This window comes from Mustelus asterias, chromosome 12 (genome assembly GCF_964213995.1).
Source record: "Mustelus asterias chromosome 12, sMusAst1.hap1.1, whole genome shotgun sequence".
Lineage (NCBI taxonomy): Eukaryota > Metazoa > Chordata > Chondrichthyes > Carcharhiniformes > Triakidae > Mustelus > Mustelus asterias.
The window spans coordinates 2,969,326-2,985,632 of NC_135812.1; the positions used below are offsets into that span (position 1 = coordinate 2,969,326).

General features: G+C 50.4%; 1 protein-coding gene across 1 annotated transcript in view; it reads left to right on the plus strand.

Moving 5' to 3' along the window:
• The first annotated feature begins 12,238 nt into the window (after positions 1–12,238).
• The window catches only part of crk (v-crk avian sarcoma virus CT10 oncogene homolog), a 37,967-nt gene continuing 33,898 nt past the window's right edge, over positions 12,239–16,307 (plus strand). The window contains exon 1 of the mRNA XM_078224578.1: positions 12,239–13,342. Coding sequence (XP_078080704.1) covers positions 12,578–13,342 — 765 coding nt within the window. The 5' untranslated portion in view covers positions 12,239–12,577. The remainder of the gene's footprint in view (positions 13,343–16,307) is intronic.

The window sequence follows — 16,307 nt, forward strand, 5'->3', positions numbered from 1 at the left end:
CTCTCAACATCTTGTAAACCTCTATCAGGTCACCTCTCATCCTTCGTCTCTCCAGGGAGAAGAGACCAAGCTCCCTCAACCTATCCTCATAAGGCATGCCCCCCAATCCAGGCTTTCGACAAGGTCTCACATAACAGACTATTATGTAAAGTTAAAGCAGGTAGTGTCTTGAGATGGATAGAAAGCTGGTTAGCAGATAGGAAGCAAAGAGTTGGCATAAATGGGTCTTTGGCTGATTGGTAGTCAGTGACTGGTGGGGTTCTGCAGGGTTCTGTGCTAGGACCCCAACTGTTCACATTATATATTAATGATTTGGAAGAGGAAACTGAATGTATTATCTCCAAATTTGCAGATGATACAAAGTTGGTTGAGAGGGTGAGCTGTGAGGAGGATGCAGAGATGCTTCAGCGTGATTTGGACAGGCTGTGTGTGTGGGCATCTGCATGGCAGATGCAGTATAATGTGGATAAATGTGAGGTTATCCACTTTGGTAGCAATAATAGGAAGACAGATTATTACTTGAATGGGTGTAAATTGAGAGAGGTGGATACTCAACAAGACCATGGAGTCCTCATGTATCAGTTCATAGAAATCATAGAAACCCTACAGTGCAGAAAGAGGCCATCTGGCCCATCGAGTCTGCACCGACCACACTCCCACCCAGGCCCTACCACCATATCACTACATATTTACGCGCTAATCCCTCTAACCTACGCATCTCAGGACACTAAGGGGAAATTTTAGCATGGCCAATCAACCTAACCCGCACATCTTTAGACTGTGGGAGGAAACTGGAGGACCCGGAGGAAACCCACGCAGACACGAGGAGAATGTGCAAACTCCACACAGACAGTGACCTAAGCTGGGAATCGAACCCAGGTCCCTGGAGCTATGAAGCAGCAGTGCTAACCACTGTGCTACCGTGCCGCCCAATTGCTAAAAGTTGCTGAAAGTAAGCGCGCAGATGCAGCAGGCAGTAAAGAAGGCAAATGGTATGTTGGCCTTCATAGTGAGAGGATTTGACTATAGGGATAAAGATGTTTTGTTGCAATTGTACAGGGCATTGGTGAGGCTACACCTGGAGTATTGTGTGCAGTTTTGGTGTCCTTATCTGAGGAAGGGTGTCTTGCTATAGAGACAGTACAGCAAATGTTTACCAGGCTGATTCCTGGGATGGCAGGTCTGTCATATAGAATCATAGAATCATAGAAACCCTACAGTGCAGAAGGAGGCCATTCGGCCCATCGAGTCTGCACCGACCACAATCCCACCCAGGCCCTACCCCCACATATATTTACCCGCTAATCCCTCTAACCTACGCATCCCAGGACTCTAAGGGGCAATTTTTTTTAACCTGGCCAATCAACCTAACCCGCACATCTTTGGACTGTGGGAGGAAACCGGAGCACCCGGAGGAAACCCACGCAGACACGAGGAGAATGTGCAAACTCCACACAGACAGTGACCCGAGCCGGGAATCGAACCCGGGACCCTGGAGCTGTGAAGCAGCAGTGCTAACCACTGTGCTACCGTGCCGCCCCGGCATATGAGGAAAGACTAGTCAGTTAGGATTATATTCACTGGAGTTCAGAAGAGTGAGGGGGAATCTCATAGAAACTTATAAAATTCTAACAGGTTAGACAGGGTAGATTCAGAAAGAATGTTCCCGATGGTAGGGAGTCCAGAACTAGGGGTCATGGTTTGAGGATAACTGGTAAACCTTTTAGAAGTTTAAAGTTTATTTATAAAAGTCTTAAAGTTTAAAGTTTATTTATTAGTGTCACAAGTAGGCTTACATTAACACTGCAATGAAGTAACTGTGAAAATCTCCTGAACAAGTGAGCAGAAATTTCTTCACCCAGAGGGTGGTGAATGTGTGGAATTCACTCCCACAGAAAGTAGCTGAGGCCAAAATGCTGTCTGATTTCAAGAAGAAATTAGATATAGCTCTTGGGGTCTAAAGGGATCAAGGGATCAAGATATTGAATTTGATGATCAGCCATGATCAAAATGAATGGCGGAGCAGGCTCGAAGGGTCGAATGGCCTCCTCCTGCTTCTAGTTTCTATGTTTCAATGTTTCTATGAGAAAGTTGCCTGAAATCACAATGCGAGGAGGGGAAGTTCAGCCACAAGCCCCCATCCTGGGGTAGAGTCCTGAGGTGAACCCCTTCCCTCCAGTCCAAGCCTACCCAATCTTAGGGGACCCACCCTCTGCAACCTGGCAGTAGCAGAGGGACACAGAACGTATCGCCTCCACACTGCGACACCCCACCCCTTTCTCGGAGTCCAAGGCATCAGGTCCACAATTGTCAGAACATGTATCAAATCCCACTCCTGTGGCGGGTAGGGGATAACGGGAGACCAGGGCAGCCAGCCTCAAACCTGTTAATGGTATTGAAATGATATTTAATTGTCATTCACCAGGGTCCCACCCGCAATGACTCTTATGGGGGATACCTGTAACAGGGCACAGATATTGGGAAGAACACCAGCTGGAGAAGGAATAATTCCCAATCTTTCAGACAGCTAGTAATGAGATACCAGTCAGTGAGTGGCAGCTGGGGGAGACCTAAGTACCAACTTGAATATTCTCTGTTGTTAAAATATTTATTTACATCCGTGGCACTGTGAAATAAAGAGAGCTTTTAAATTAAATCAAAATGGAAAAACCAAACCATTTATCATCTCCTCCCACACTGCGCTCTCCTGCTGGATTAGTGTGCTGCCCTGATCAGCAGGGGAACTCTCATTGCTGTTTAATTCTGTCTTTTTGCTTTTGGATATTATCCCAACTTAACTAACTGAAAACAATGGGGTTTGAGCTGAAGTGGTGTGAGGGAGAAAGAGGAGAGGGTTTGGAGGAACAAGGGAGCAGTTTTCGGTGAGGATGGGCGGGGGGGGGCAAGGGGATGGAGCAGGGAGTGGAAGCAGAGGGAGTGGACCTAATGGGGAAGAGAGATGAGTGCGGGGGGGGGGGGGGGGGGGGGCGGTGGTGGGGGGGGGGGGGGAGGAATTAGATGATAAAGGCAGTTTAAATTTGCAGAGGTGATGTTAACTATGCTTTGTGGGAGCCACATGTTCTGTGCATAAAGGGGAACTGGTGGATGTACTGTACTTAAATTTCCAGAAGCCATTTGATAAGGTGTCACATCAAAGGCTATTGCATGGTGTGGAGGTAACATATTGGCAAGGATTGAAGATTGGCTGGCTAACAGGAAACAGAGTAGGCATAAATGGGTCATTTTCTAGTTGGCAGGATTGACAAGCAGTGTTCCACAGGCATCAGTGCTGGTACCCCGGCTTTTTACAATTTATATACATGACACAGATGAAGGGATTGAAGGGATGGTTGCTAAATTTGCCAACAAAATTAAGACAGGTAGGAAAGTAAGTTGTGAAGTGGACATAAGGAGGCTAAAAAAGGACATGGATAGGGTAAGCAAGTGGGCAAAAATCTGGCAAATGGAGTATAATGTGTATCCTAGTGCATGAGTCACAAAAGGATAGTATAAAAGTACAGCAGGTAATTAAGAAAGCTAATAGAATGTAACTGTTTATTGTGAGATAATCGATTTGAAAAGTAGGGAGGTTTTGCTTCAATTGTACAGAGCAATGGTGAGCCCACATCTGGAGTACTGTGTACAGGATAGATCTCCTTATTTAAGGAAAGGTGTAAATACGAGAGAAACAGTTCAGAAAGGGTTTACCAGACTAATACCTGGAATGGGCGGGTTATCTCATGAGGAAAGGTTGGAGACGTTGGGTGTGTATCCACTGGAGGTTAGAAGAGTGAGAGGCGCCTTGATCAAAACCTTTAAGATCCTGAGGAGTATTGACAGGGTGGATGAGGAGAGGATATTTCCTCATGTGGAAGAATCTAGAACCAGGGGCCAGTGTTTAAAAATATGGAGTCATTCATTTAAAACGGAGATGAGGAGAATGTTTTCTCTGAGTTATGAGTCCATGGAACTCTTTTCCTGAAAAAGCAGTGGAAGCAGAGTCTTTTAAGACAAAGTTGGATAGATTCCTGATTACCAAGGGGGTGAAAAGTTATCGGGGGTCGGCAGGAATATGTGGTTGAGGTTACAATCAGATCAGCCATGATCATGTTGAATGGCAGAGCAGGCTCGTGGGGCCGAGTGGCCTACTCCTGCTCCTAGTTTGTATGTTCATATGTATGTTTATGCACATCCCACTCTTGGAACAGGGTCACAAGTATTTATTACTGACTGTAGATGATCAGTGACATGGAATGGTTAACTGATGTTTCTGAAAACAATTCCTGACATTGGATGTGATTTAAATGAAAGGGGAGGACGATTCTGCCAAAGATTCAATTGATTCTGGTCCCCGGGACGAATCTTCACCCCCACCATGTCCCACCGCTTTCTTTCCTTCTTAATTATTACACAGAATGACACAGTATTTTCCAAATAGGCCATTTGGCCCATCCCGCTCCATGCCAGTGTTTAAGCGCCATATGTGTCTCCTCCCACCCGATTGGATCTCATGGTTATATTACAGTACCATCAAGTGGCTAAATTATTGTACTGCATCAACAAACCATCCATTAAAAGCTGCTGAAAGCAATACTATTTTGATAAATTCAAAATTTCTGATCAAAAATTAAAACTGCAATTTGAGAATTAAATACTGGTGGAAATGTAATATTCAGGATAATGTCAAACACCTGTGAATGAAATCTTAAACCCAATCCCCATTTGCCCTCTCAGTTTGAAGGAACACAAGGGAGGTTTCCCTGGGTCCTGAGCAAAAATTATTCAGCAAGTTTCCAAATATAAGTTGCTGAGGTTTAGTTTTGTTGTCCCATAATCAGAATGTGACAATGACAAGATAATATATTTTAATATAATGTTGATTGAGGAATAAATATTGCTCCAGGTAAACTCCCTGCTTTTGTTATTGTGAAAAATAAAAGCTCAGTGTAGGGGGTAACTTACTGGCTTGGATTGAAGATGCTCTTGCACAAGCATGAAACAGAGGGGCAGCACGGTGGTACAGTGGTTAGCACTGCTGCCTCACAGTGCCAGGGACCCAGGTTCAATTCCAGCCTCGGGTCACTGTCTGTGTGGAGTTTGCACATTCTCTCCCTTGTCTGCTCCGGTTTCCTTCCACAGTCCAAAAATGTGCAGGTTAAGTGGGTTAGCCATGCTAAATTGACCATTAGTGTCAGGGGGATTAGGAGAGTAAATACAAGGGGTTACAGGGATCGGGCCTGATTGTTGTCGGTGCAGGCTTGATGGGCTGAATGGCCTCCTTCTGCATGGTAGGGATTCTATAAAAGAGGATAGGCATAAACGGGCCATTTTCTGGTTGGTAAGATGTAATGAAGGATATGCCACAGGGATCAATGCTGGGACCCCGGCTTTTAACAATTTATATACATGACATGGATGAAGGGATGGTTGCTAAATTTGCCAACAAAATTAAGACAGGTAGGAAAGTAAGTTGTGAAGTGGACATAAGGAGGCTAAAAAAGGACATGGATAGGGTAAGCAAGTGGGCAAAAATCTGGCAAATGTGAAACTGTCCATTTTGGCAGGTAGAATAAAAAAGAAGCTTGTTACCTAAATGGATCTAAATGTAGAGGAATCTGGGTATCCTAGTGCATGAGTCGCAAAAGGATAGTATAAAAGTACAGCAGGTAATTAAGAAAGCTAATAGAATGTTACTGTTTATTGTGAGATAATCGATTTGAAAAGTAGGGAGGTTTTGCTTCAATTGTACAGAGCAATAGTGAGCCCTCATCTGGAGTACTGTGTACAGGATAGATCTCCTTATTTAAGGAAGGATGTAAATGTGTTGGAAACAGATGAGAGAATGTTTACTAGATTAACACCTGGAATAGGTGTGTTGTCCTAAGAGGAAATGTTGGAGAGGTTAGACTTGTATCTACTAGAGGTAGATACGGTACCTTGGGCGGCACAATAGCACAGTGGTTAGCACTGCTGTTTCACAGCTCCAGGGACCTGGGTTCGATTCCCGGCTTGGGTCATTGTCTGTGTGGAGTTTGCACATTCTCCTCGTGTCTGCGTGGGTTTCTTCCGGGCGCTCCGGTTTCCACCCACAGTCCAAAGATGTGCGGGTTAGGTTGATTGGCCATGGTAAAATTGCTCCTTAGTGTCCTGAGATGCGTAGGTTAGAGGGATTCGCGGGTAAATATGTAGTGATATGGGGATAAGGCCTGGGTGGGATTGTGGTCGGTGCAGACTCGATGGGCCAGATGGCCTCTTTCTGCACTGTAGGGTTTCTATGATTCTAGGTTAGAAGAGTAAGAGATGAATTTCAGGCGAATTTCACAGGGGAAATTACACAGTAACTTCATTGCAGTGTTGATGCAACCCTTACTTGTGTTTAATAAATAAACTTTACATTAAAAAAGGTGACTTGATTGAAAACATCAAGATTCTGAAGGATCTTGACAGAATGGATGTGGAGAGGATGTTTCCTCTCGTGTGAGAATCGAGAACTCAGTGTCTTGGTTCACAAATAAGAGGTTGCCCATTTAAAACAGAAATTAGGAGAATATTTTTCTCTCAGAGTATCACTGGAACTCTCATCCTCAAAAGACAGTGGAAGCAGAGTCTTTGAATATTTTTAAGACAGAGCCGATAGATTCTTGTTGGGCAAGGGGAGAAAGGTTATCGGAGGTAGGTAGGAATGTGGACTTGAGGTTACAATCAGTGGATGGTGGAGCAGGCTAGAGGAGCTGAGTGGCCTACTCTTGCTCCTAATTTGTATATATATATATGCTCATCTAAAAGCAGTGGCATCGGATCTTTTAAGCTCATCGGAGTAGGCAGGCCTTGGTTTGACATTTCATCTAAAAATATGGCATCTCTCACAGTGCGGCACTCCCTCAGTACTGACCCTCTGACAGTGCAGCACTCCCTCAGTACTGACCCTCTGACAGTGCAGCACTCCCTCAGTACTGACAGTGCAGCACTCCCTCAGTACTGACCCTCTGACAGTGCAGCACTCCCTCAGTACTGACCCTCTGACAGTGCGGCACTCCCTCAGTACTGACCCTCTGACAGTGCGGCACTCCCTCAGTACTGACCCTCTGACAGTGCGGCACTCCCTCAGTACTGACCCTGTGACAGTATGGCACTCCCTCAGTACTGACCTCAGTACTAGCAGTTAGTATTAACTCAGTACTGACAGTGCGGCACTCCCTCCATACCACACTCCAGGGTGACCTTACCAAAAAAGTGCTGAACGAGCGTGAAAACGGGAGAGTTTCAGATCCAATTTTTCAGCGAGGCCACAAATGAAATCTTAGGCCACTCTGTGCAAAAAATGATGCACAATCTGATTCCTGCCAGTAGGGAGAGGGGCGGGGCCTAAGCTCACAGAAAAGCTCACACTAGAGGGTGCAATTGCACATGCTTCTCCGTTCTGTGAAATCTGTCAGTCACCTCCCGCCCCTGGATATCGCCCAACCCTCCTCCCATCTCCAATCACTGGCCTCCTCGGCTAATAGGCCCCCTAACCCTTGGATATCACGCCTTCACCACGAACCACTCGCCGATTGCACCCACCCTCCTGACAGATTGTACCACCCCCCCGCCCCCCGACCTGGTTGATCACACCCCCCTAGGCCAGGTCGTTCGCAAACCCTCCCCCCTGCAGTTGATCGCCATCCCGGCCGATCACCGAATGCAGAGTGCGCAGCTGATCTCTGGTTGCAGAGTGCGCAGCTCCTCCACCCGCCCACCTCCCTTTAGGTCCCATCATGGCCCTGCCCCTCCTTAGGCCCTGCCCCCAGGCAAGCACTGCTCTCCCTCCCCCCGCCTCAATGGCCTCTGGTCCTACAAGCGAGGCCACCACGTCAAGTCCCCGTTGATGGGGATCATATGTGATCCCCGCTGGTGCAGACCTTCACCGATGAGGCCTTACGATAGCATCCTGTGCTCACTAATTATATGTAAATTTGAGTTTAAATATTAAAATCAGCCTCGCGTTCTTCCCAGATATCACCCTCCCCACTGGAAATCCGGGACCGGGAAGATTATAAGAGGCGACAGTTTTTTGCCTTTCGCACGATCTTACCAACATGCCAAGCGCATCATGGTGAGCTGGTAAAATCACCCCCATTGAATGCCAGCCTTAGGTTCAATGTATTTATTAATTAAACAGTGGACAAAGTTGACAAACTGAATAGCTGAGTTCCAGCTTTATGTGACCATGTGATCACATAGGTGAGGTACCTTCTGAACAATTTATTTTATTAGCTTACTCATTCCCCAATTTTTTTTATTCTTCTTGGGATGTGAGCATTGTTGGCTAGGCCAGTGCTTATTGTCCATCCCAGAGTGCCCTTGAGAAGGTGGTGATGAAGTGCCTTCTTGACCTTATGCAGTCGATGTTGATGCACAAACTCCCTAAATGCTTTCTGGAGTGGTTTGATAAAACTTAATAGCTTGCTAGGCCATTTCGGAAGACAGTGAAGAGTGAACCACATTTCTCTGAATCTGGTGTAACATGTACGTTGGAGTGAGACATGGACGAGTGTGTCGTTGGGAAATTGGTTCAGGTGGGAATTCAGGGCAAGAAGTTCTAAACTTCCTACTTTTTTTTCAGCCTCCAGTGGTTGGTGAGTTTCCTTCCTTGTCTCGGAGCTAGGTGAGTGGAACTTTCTATTACTTTAGCTGTGTAAATTGTTAACTGATTGACTCATTAAATAAATAAGATTGGACAGATATGGCAGGGCTGGTGGTTTGCAGAACATGGGAATTTGTGGAAAGCACTGCAATCTGGGACAACCATCTCTGCAGAAAGTGTTTGCAGCTGAGGCAACTTGGGCTTAGAATTGCTGAGCTGGAGTCTGAGTTGCTGATGTTTTGGGGCATCCGGGAGGGAGAGCGTTACTTGGACACTTTGTTCCAGGAGACAGTCACTCCCTTTAGGTTAGGCACGTCTTTAGAATTGGTCAGAGACAGGAGGGTGTGACTGTGAGTCAGGCAGGTACAGGCAAATCAGCATTTAGGGATGGAGACTGACTGACAGGGTGAGTGAGCAGACTGGTCATGACACCACGGTGAACAATGCCATTCGGGTGGAGGGGGGGATGGTGGTGGATGGGGGGGCGGCGATGGGTGGGGGGGGGGCGGCGATGGGTGGGGGGGGGGCGGCGATGGGTGGGGGGGGCGGCGATGGGTGGGGGGGGGCGGCGATGGGTGGGGGGGGGCGGCGATGGGTGGGGGGGGGGCGGCGATGGGTGGGAGGGGGCGGCGATGGGTGGGGGGGGGCGGCGATGGGTGGGGGGGGGCGGCGATGGGTGGGGGGGGGGCGGCGATGGGTGGGGGGGGGGCGGCGATGGGTGGGGGGGGGGCGGCGATGGGTGGGGGGGGGGCGGCGATGGGTGGGGGGGGGGCGGCGATGGGTGGGGGGGGGGCGGCGATGGGTGGGGGGGGGCGGCGATGGGTGGGGGGGGGGCGGCGATGGGTGGGGGGGGGGCGGCGATGGGTGGGGGGGGGGCGGCGATGGGTGGGGGGGGGCGGCGATGGGTGGGGGGGGGGCGGCGATGGGTGGGGGGGGGGCGGGCGGCGATGGGTGGGGGGGGGCGGGCGGCGATGGGTGGGGGGGGGGCGGGCGGCGATGGGTGGGGGGGGCGGGCGGCGATGGGTGGGGGGGGCGGCGATGGGGGGGCGGCGATGGGTGGGGGGGGGGCGGCGATGGGTGGGGGGGGGCGGCGATGGGTGGGGGGGGGCGGCGATGGGTGGGGGGGGCGGCGATGGGTGGGGGGGGGCGGCGATGGGTGGGGGGGGCGGCGATGGGTGGGGGGGGCGGCGATGGGTGGGGGGTGGGCGGCGATGGGTGGGGGGGGGCGGCGATGGGTGGGGGGGGGGCGGCGATGGGTGGGGGGGGGGCGGCGATGGGTGGGGGGGGGGCGGCGATGGGTGGGGGGGGGGGCGGCGATGGGTGGGGGGGGCGGCGATGGGTGGGGGGGGCGGCGATGGGTGGGGGGGGGCGGCGATGGGTGGGGGGGGGCGGCGATGGGTGGGGGGGGGCGGCGATGGGCGGGGGGGGCGGCGGCGATGGGCGGGGGGGGGCGGCGATGGGCGGGGGGGGCGGCGATGGGCGGGGGGGGCGGCGATGGGCGGGGGGGGCGGCGATGGGCGGGGGGGGCGGCGATGGGCGGGGGGGGGCGGCGATGGGCGGGGGGGGGCGGCGATGGGCGGGGGGGGGCGGCGATGGGCGGGGGGGGGCGGCGATGGGCGGGGGGGGCGGCGATGGGCGGGGGGGGCGGCGATGGGCGGGGGGGGCGGCGATGGGCGGGGGGGGGCGGCGATGGGTGGGGGGGGGCGGCGATGGGTGGGGGGGGGCGGCGATGGGTGGGGGGGGCGGCGATGGGTGGGGGGGGCGGCGATGGGTGGGGGGGCGGCGATGGGTGGGGGGCGGTGATGGGTGGGGGGGGCGGCGATGGATGGGGCGCAGTGGTGGATGGTGGGTGGTGATGAGGAATGCAGTAGTGACAGGAAACAGCATTGTCAGGGGATAGATACTATTCTCACTTCTCCCACACCAATCATTAAGCCATGTAATTTCTCTGTAATTTTATGTACCTTATGCCAATTTGCATGTGATGTAGGTAACAATTCAAAGATTATAACCTCTGAGGTTCTACTTTTTAAATTTAATGTTTAGCTCCTCATATTCACTATTCAGAACCTCTTTCCTAGTTCTACCTATGTTGTTGGTAGCTACTGGATTGTCCCCTCCCACTGCAAGTTTCTCTCCAGCCCTGAGAGGATATCCCAAACCCTGGCACTGGACAGGTAATCATGATGTGGAGATGCCGGCGTTGGACTGGGGTGAACACAGTAAGAAGTCTCACAACACCAGGTTAAAGTCCAACAGGTTTATTTGGTAGCACGAGCCACAAGCTTTCGGAGCACGCAGTGGGACTTCTTACTGGACAGGTAACACAGCCATCTGAACTCTTGCTCTTTGCTACAGATAACAGTGTCAAGCCCCCCTCACTATACAGTACCCAACTATGATTCCATTCCTCTTTGCTCCCCCCCCAGAGGTATGCACTCTGTTTCTCAGCTGCAATAATTTGTCATTGTTATGAGTGAGACTTGCATTTTATCCCAGATTTATTCATTAGTTGAATTTAAATTTCCCAGCGGCCATGGTGGGATTTGAACTCAAGATCATTCATCCAGGTCTCTGAATGAATATAATCACTATGCTACCGGCCCCAAAATCAATCACATCTCATGAGTGTAGTCTTCAGAGCACCTTTAAGGAGAATTATCTGGAATGACAGGGAACTCTTCCAAGTGTCCATACATCTGCAAGCACAGGACTGCTGTTGTGATGGCAACAGTGCTCCACCTGACAACATCAAAATAGCGAATCCTCATCTGCCCTCACTTTCAGCCAATTGCATTTCTGGTCAGTAAGGTTATCCCTGCCTGTATGTGATGTGGAGACGCCAGCGTTGGACTCGGGTAGGCACAGTAAGAAGTCTCATAACACCAGGTTAAAGTCCAACAGGTTTATTTGCAATCATGAGCTTTTGGAGCACTGTTCCTTCATCAGGTATGGTGAGACTTCTTACTGGGTAGTCTGTATGAAAAGAATGAGTATTGCTAAGTTAGTTCATTGAAGCTTTACGCCTTGGAAAGACAAAACGTTTCAATACAATGTCTTTTTCCAGCAATTCTATTTGTAAAAATAAATCTTTGTTCTTGTTTTGCCGTCCCCCAATGGCATTGCCCCTCCCTATTACCCTCTCCAACTCTCAGATCTCTCTGCTCCTCCAATTCTGGGCGTTGGAAAATCCTGATTGAATTGCTCCATCTCTGGAGGCCACGCCTGTAGCTGTTCAGGATGCGGGCTCCGAAATTCCTTCACTAAACCTTTTCATCTCCCTCTCTCCTCAAGAACTACCCACTTGTCACCTTTCCTGACATCTTATGTAGTTCAGTGCCAATAATCCTCCTCCGAAGCGTTTTAGGGCTTTTGTTTTGCTGACTAGGCGCCATATCAATGCAATGTCTTGTTGTTGCCGCCGGCTATTTGCGAACAGGGAAGCGGGCGATGACATCACTGCGCCGCCAGACCTCACCAAGATGGCGGACCGCAACACCACCAACCGCCCTTCCGGGAAGTGAGGTCAGCAGTCCCCGCCAGTCGGAAGGCACTTGCGCATGTGCGGCAAGGGGGTGGCTCCTTTTAGAGAACAAACGCCCTCCTCGCGATTTTCTTTTCTGTCGGCGGGTAGAAATTGCCTAAAAGGGTCGGGTGCAGTTAGCGCGCGAGGGCGGCGGGATCGTTATTTCCACAGATTTCAAAAAAAAGTTTAACAAAAGGAAGCGGGGCCCGGGTTGATAGTGAGCGCGGGCGGGTTTTCTGAGGTAAAGCCGCGTCCGTCTGCCGCCGGGAGGCTTTTAAACCTTTATTTGTGTGACTTTAGTGTTGAGGGGAGGCCTGAGGCCTCAGCACTAAGGAAGCCGCCGCCGGCGCCGCCAGCTCGGGGGAGTGGAGTGGAGCGGGGCCCCGGCCCGGGGAGAGGGTGGAGGGGGGACGGGGCGGTGGGAGATGGCGGCTAATTTCGACGCCCAGAAGCAGGAGAGCTGGTATTTCGGGCCCATGCGGCGAGACCAGGCCGTGCAGCTGCTGTTAGGCCAGAAGCACGGCACTTTCCTGGTGAGGGACAGCCGCACCATCCCGGGAGACTATGTGCTGAGCGTCAGCGAGAACTCGAAGGTGTCGCATTATATCATCAACAGCCGGCAGCAGCAAGGCCCAGGCCCCGGGCCCGGCCGCTACCGGATCGGAGACCAGGAGTTCGAGCACCTCCACGGCCTGCTGGAGTTCTACAAGATCCATTACCTGGACACCACCACCCTGCTGGAGCCCGTCCACATGCTCACGCCGTACATCCCCCTCAACCCGGGCCCCCGCGTCGCGCCCGACGAGGCCGAGTTCGTCCGCGCCCTCTTCGACTTCCCGGGCAACGACGAGGAGGACCTGCCGTTCCGCAAGGGCGACGTGCTCCGCATCCTGGACAAGCCCGAGGACCAGTGGTGGAACGCCCAGAACGGCGAAGGCCGCTGCGGCATGATTCCCGTGCCTTATGTGGAGAAATGCCGGCCCAGCTCGCTGCTCGGCCCGACCAACAGCCCGGAGAGCGGGCAGGCGGCGGCCCAGCAGCAGGCGGGGGCCGGGCAGCCCGAGTTCGGCCCCTATGCTCAGCCCAGTGTCAGCGCCTCGCTGCCCAACCTACAGAACGGGCCGGTCTATGCCCGCGCCTTCCAGAAGCGGGTCCCCAATGCCTACGACAAGACAGCTCTGGCTCTGGAGGTAGGTGCCTTCCATTTCATTCAATCACTTCCCCCTTCACAGCAACTCTCTCAAACCCCAGCCTGAGCATTGCTTCTGGGCACCACACTCTAGGAAGGATGGCAAGTGTTTGGAGAGAGTGAAGAGATCTCCTGGCACAGGGTCACACTTCAGATATTCTGCCCTAATCTCTCCTTATCCGGCTCAGCATCAAGTTTAGTTTGATAGCGTTCCTGTGAAGCACCGTGGAAAGTTGAAGATACTATAAAAATGTAAGCTATCCTGTATAGTGACTAGGAGAAGCTGAGATTATTCTTCCGAGATCAGCCATGGTTATGGGAATCTAATGCCCTTACTGCAAAATGTCCCACGGCAAGTTATCAGACAAGTTGACAGTGAGCCGCATGGAAATATGTTTTGATTTATTATTGTCACATGTATTAGTATGCAATGAAAAGTATTGTTTCTTGCATGCTATACAGACAAAGCATACCGTTCATGGAGAAGGAGAGAGTGAGAATGTAGTGTTACAGTCATAGCTAAGGTGTAGAGGAAGGTCAACTTAATGTGAGTAGGTCCATTCAAAAGTCTGATGACAGCAGGGAAGAAGCTGTTCTTGAGTCGGTTGGTACTTGATCTCAGTATCTTTTTCCCGATGAAAGAAGGTGGAAGAGAGAATGTCAATGGTGCGTGGAGTCCTTGGTTATGCTGGCTGCTTTTCCACAGGCAGCGGGAAGTGTAGTCAGTGTCAATGGATAGGAGGCTGGTTTGCGTGATGGATTGGGCTACATTCATGACCTTTTGTAGCTTATTGCAGTATTGGGCAGAGCAGGAGCCATACCAAGCTGTGATACAACCAGAAAGAATGCTTTCTATGGTGCATCTGTAAAAGTTGGTGAGAGTCGTAGTTGATATGCCAAATTTCCTTAGTCTTCTGAGAAAGTTGAGGCGTTGGTGGGCTTTTGGGGCAGATGATCAAAAACGTGGTGGCTTAGGGAAGTAATTCCAGAGAAAAGGACCTTGACAAGCTAAAGAGACAGCCACCGGTGCAGCAGCAATTAAAATTTAGCGCGCAGAGCCAGAATTGGAGGAGGTGACAGAGATTTGAAGGGGTGAGAGTTTGAGTGTGAGGATGAGAATTTGAAAATTGAGCCATTGGTTACCAGAGTGGTAAGAAGTCTCACAACACCAGGTTAAAGTCCACCAGGTTTATTTGGTGGTAAAAGCCACTGGTACCAGGGGTGAGGGTCTGGAGAAGCTGGGGTGGTTGTTCTTCTACAGCAGAGAAAGTCGAGGGGAGATTTGATAGTGGTGTTTCAAGTCTCAAGCTGTTTGGAAAAAATAGGTAAGGCTGAAACTGTTTCCATTGACAGAAGGATCTGTAGCCAAAGGGCACCAATTTATTGTAATTGGGAATGAAGCAGAGGGGAGATGAGAATATTTTTCATACAAGTTATGAACTGGAATGTACTGCCAGATGGGGTGGTGGAAACGGCCTCAATAATAAATTTTAACATAGAAACTAGAGCGAGGAGTAGGCCATTTGGCTCTTTGAGCCTGCTCTGCCATTCATCTTGATCATGGCTGATCATCAAATTCAATATCCCGTTCCCCGTCTCCCTGCTCCCTGATCCCTTTAGCCCCAAGAGTTGTATCTAATTTCTTCTTGAAATCAGACAACATTTTGGCCTCAACAACATTCGGTGGTAGTGAATTTTAAAATGGAATTGAACAAATACTTGTAAAGAATAAGCAGAGCTGTGGGAAAAGAGCTGAGGAGTATATGGATAGCTCTGTCAAAGAGCCGACACTGGCATAATGGACTGAATGGCCTCCTGCCTGGTAGGCTAGAAGAATTTTTTAAAAATTCGTTCATGGGATGTGGGTGTTGCTGGCATTGAGAATACAAAAGCAGGGATGTACTGCTGAGTCTTTATAAGATCACATCTGGAGTATTGTGAGCCATTTTGGGCCCCCTATCTAAGGAAAGATGTGCTGGCCTTGGAGAAGGTCCAGAGGAGGTTCATGAGTGATCCTGGGAATGAAAGGCTTGACGTATGAGGAGTGTCTGAGGACTCTGGGTCTATACTCCATGGAGTTTAGAAGGATGAGGTGGGATCTCATTGAAACTTACGAATAATGAAAGGCTTGAATAGAGTGATCATGGAGGAGATGTTTCTACTACTAGGAGAGACTAGGATCCAAGGGCACAGTGTCAGAGTAAAGTGACGACCCTTTAGAATCAAGTTTAGGAATTTCTTCAGCCAGAGTGTGGTGAATCGATGGAATTTATTGCCACAGAAGGCTGTGGAGGCCAAGTCATTGAGTGCATTTAAGACAGAGATAGGTTCTTGACTGGTGAAGGGATCAAAGGTTATCGGGGACAGGCAGGAGAATGGGGTTGAGAAACATATCAGCCATGATCGAATGGCAGACACGATGGGCCGAATGGCCTAATTCTGATCCTGTATCTTATGGTCTTGTTGTCCATTCCTGAGGGCAGTCAACATTGCTATGGATCTGTAGTCACATGTAGGCCAGACCAGGTATGGGTGACTGATTTCCTTCCCGAAAGGACAGATAGGTTTTTACGACAATCAATAATGGTCTCATGATCATCATTAGACTTTTCATTCCAGATTTTTATTGAACTCTAATTTCACCATCTTCCGTGGTGGGATTCGAACATGGATCCCCAGCGCATTACCCTGGTTCTCTGGATTACTTGTCCAACGACAATACCTTTGCGCCAATGCTGAGCATAATGCTGTTGATGCGGTGTACATAGACTTCCAAAAAATTGATTCAGTGCCATACAACAGACTTGTGAGCAAAGTTATGGTTCATGGAATAGAAAAGGCAATAACATTATGGATGGCTGAGTGACGAGCAACAGCGAGCACCGGTTAATGGAAGTTTTTCAGGCTGGAGGGAGATCTGTAGTGGAGCTCTCCAAAAGTCAGCATTGGGATCTTTGCTCTTGACC